This window comes from Asparagus officinalis, chromosome 2 (genome assembly GCF_001876935.1).
Source record: "Asparagus officinalis chromosome 2, Aspof.V1, whole genome shotgun sequence".
Classification (NCBI taxonomy): Eukaryota; Viridiplantae; Streptophyta; class Magnoliopsida; order Asparagales; family Asparagaceae; genus Asparagus; species Asparagus officinalis.
The window spans coordinates 76,717,561-76,720,602 of NC_033795.1; the positions used below are offsets into that span (position 1 = coordinate 76,717,561).

At 35.2% G+C, this 3,042-nt stretch overlaps 1 protein-coding gene across 3 annotated transcripts; it reads right to left on the reverse strand.

Moving 5' to 3' along the window:
- LOC109829646 lies at nucleotides 377-3,042 on the reverse strand. Of its 3 annotated transcripts, none has more exons than XM_020396696.1 (5): nucleotides 2,923-3,042; nucleotides 1,871-2,028; nucleotides 1,561-1,707; nucleotides 823-1,371; nucleotides 377-714 (listed from the first exon to the last, which is right to left on the reverse strand). In XM_020396696.1, the coding sequence occupies exons 1-5, from the start codon at nucleotides 2,969-2,971 to the stop codon at nucleotides 418-420; spliced, it is 1,200 nt and encodes a 399-aa protein (XP_020252285.1). In that variant the 5' UTR covers nucleotides 2,972-3,042; the 3' UTR covers nucleotides 377-417. The 3 variants fall into 3 exon arrangements, with proteins under 3 accessions (XP_020252285.1, XP_020252286.1, XP_020252284.1); XM_020396697.1 differs by having other exon boundaries at nucleotides 1,561-1,704; nucleotides 1,871-2,031; XM_020396695.1 differs by having other exon boundaries at nucleotides 1,871-2,031.

Genomic DNA, 3,042 nt, shown 5'->3' on the forward strand with positions numbered 1-3,042 from the left:
TTCAGTCGTAGTGAATCGCGATTCAGTCGTAGTGAATCGAGATTCAGTCGTAGTGAATCGCGATTCAGTTGTAGTGAATCACGATTCAGTCGTAGTGAATCGCGATTCAGTCGTAGTGAATCGCGATTCAGTCGTAGTGAATCGCGATTCACTACAGTAAATTGATATTGAATTTCATTCAATCGACATTCACTCCTACTGAATCGCGATTCACTACAATAAATTGAAATTAAGTTTAAGTGAATAGAGATTCACTCCTACTGTATTGTGATTAAATTGAATAAACAATTTTAGTCGAGTCGATTATCGAGATTCAGTCGTAGTGAATCGCGATTCACTACAGTAAATTGATTTTGAATTTCATTCAATCGACATTCACTCCTACTGAATCGCGACACCAATAAATTGAAATTCAGTTTAAGTGAATAGAGATTCACTCCTACTGTATTTGAGATTAAATTGAATAAACAAAGACTTGCAACTTAATTGGCTAACCTTTCTAATTGTATCAACACTTTTAGGTGAGTTTCCAGTAGGAAGAGATGAAGGTGCAAGTTCAACCCTCTCTGTAATTGCACCTTTGCCAAATGAATTTGTACTAATTTCCTCTGACTGTCTTTCCTTCAAGGCCCAGTCAGTCCAGCCTATAAAAGTAGGGGTTGTTCTCTCAACCAATCTTCTCCCTTTGAACAGAACCCGATCGGCATAGAACAGCTAGAAAGACGGAGATAAGAAATTAAGCATACCAATTAGTAATTATCAAGTAAAACTACTTTAACTACAGTAATGTAAAAATAAATCAATATTATAAAATTGACTTACAATCAAGAATACAAGAGGACCAGTGTAGAATTGTTTTGTCGGGTCAACCTTCCACTTGTGTTGGCTTTCTATCATAGAGTCAATCAAAAAAGAACACCAATTGTATGAACAGCACTGATCAACATTTTCACCAAGTACTAGAATCCGTTGGTTGACATACGGATTGCTAAACGACTGGATCATGATGTTGTGAACGAGAACCAAGAAATTCAGTTTGAAAAAAAGGTTAACATCAGAAGTCTGCTTCAGTTTGTCAGCCACAGCCCCTGGAGTAATTTTCCAACCATATCTGTCTTTGAATTGATCCCTCCAAGCATCTACCAATGATGACTTCCCAGTACTGGAGTCTGGTATAACCTTCATGCCAAGAGGTAATCCCATAACTTGATGTACATCTTCCTCTGTGATACTTATTGATCCTCTGGGAAGATTAAGCGCAACGGATTCACTGTCAAACGATTGCAGAATCTGGTACCCCAACATATGAGGCAGTTCCTTTAATCCAAAATTTAAAAGACCTCCAAAACCAGCTAGTCTAACCCATTCTTTCTGTGAGTCAGAGAGTGTCAAAACCATATCAGAGAATATCTTTGGAGAGACACGTATCCTAGTCAACTCCTTAGGTTCAGCTCTCACATTTTTTTTAAACAAATTCTACAGTGAGAAAAAAAAACATAATTAGATCGAATTATCCATCAGTTAATACCAAAAAAAAATAAAGATGTTTAGTACACCAACCTTTTTCATCTTCTTCCTTTCTTTTGTGGTTTGTTCATTTTCTTCATCCCTCCTACGCTTTGAGGTTTCCTCGCCGGCAGGATTATTTGGTGGTTCGACGTAGTCATCGTCACTGTTGTAGCTCACATATTTTCTTTTCACAACCTTCTTCAGTAAGAAATATAATATAATTAGATGAAATTATCCATCATTGAATACACAAATAAATTTAAAGATATTTATTACAGCAATATGTTTACTTTAGTGAATCTTGATTCAATGAAGTGAATCAACATTCACTTAAGTGAATCGAGATGTTTAGTACACCAACCCTTTTCTTCTTCATCCTTAATGTGGTCTGTTCATTTTCTTCATCCCTTGTACGCATTGATGTTTCCTCACCGGCAGGATTATTTGGTGGGTTGATGAAGTCATCGTCTACAATCCCAACACCTGCTTTTTGTTTGTGCTTTGATCTAGATCGTAGACCTGCTAAACAGATGACAATTGATTTTTTACTGAGCCCAGTCTTTGAATAATGCATGGTGTCAACCTTCCACTTGGTTGAATTACATTATTGAAAGAAGATATTACAATCCAGTTATTAGCGATTTGCTGTAATGAATTTCGTATCAGTCCACTAAATAGCGATTCACTTGAGTGAATCTCAATCCACTCCATTTAATCTATGTAGTGAATCGAGGTTCACTGTATTGCATCTACATTCATTTGATTGAATCTCGATTCAATATAGTGTATTCAACCAAATTTATTGAGATTTAGCAAATTGAATCCAGATTCAACAAAATGTATCAAACTTCAGCAAATTGAATCCAGATTCAATGATATAAAACCTCTTACAATATAAAAGAACCTTCAATTATTCTAACAAGATCAAAGAAATACAGTAAAAATTTAAAACCCTCACTTTCCTAACTGAATCGAGTAGATTCACACAATGAATCGTGATTTACAAAACTGAATCGAGTCGATTCACCCAGTGAATCGCGATTCACTCAACTGAATCGAATAGATTCAACTAGTGAATCTCGATCCACTCAACTGAATCGAGTAGATTCAACTAGAGTGCATATTGCATAATCCAGACCACAAATATTTACCGCTATCCATTTAGAACAAATGAAAACATCTTACAATATAAAAAAAACTTGACTTATTCTAACAAGATCAAAGTAAATGAAAAAAATTTAAAACCCTAAAATAGAACATGCATCGATAACATTTATTCATGTCGAAAAGTATTCAACAACATGCAAGTTAATTATGTCGAAATTCCGAACCTTTACTCACTGAATCTATGAAAAATATTCAAACTTTGATAAAAAATATAAATTTTTAATACAAGGGTTTGAAATGTTTTACCCCTTCTTGAAGACGAGGGTTTTGGAGTGTCGGAGTTGCTTTTCTTCATCTCTATCGTCGAAGTCTTGCTTTTCGTCTTCGTTCTTGTTGTAATGAGATGTTCGAAGAAACCTAAGTGTG

Excerpts from the sequence above, each read along its gene's own strand:
- LOC109829646 (XM_020396695.1), bottom strand. The coding sequence starts at position 2,971 with ATGAAGAAAAGCAACTCCGACACTCCAAAACCCTCGTCTTCAAGAAGG. Across the intron at positions 2,032-2,922 it reads ACCCTCGTCTTCAAGAAGGG|CAGGTCTACGATCTAGATCA; the intron begins GTAAAACATTTC and ends TCATCTGTTTAG. Across the intron at positions 1,372-1,560 it reads AAAGGAAGAAGATGAAAAAG|AAAGAATGGGTTAGACTAGC; the intron begins GTTGGTGTACTA and ends TCTGACTCACAG.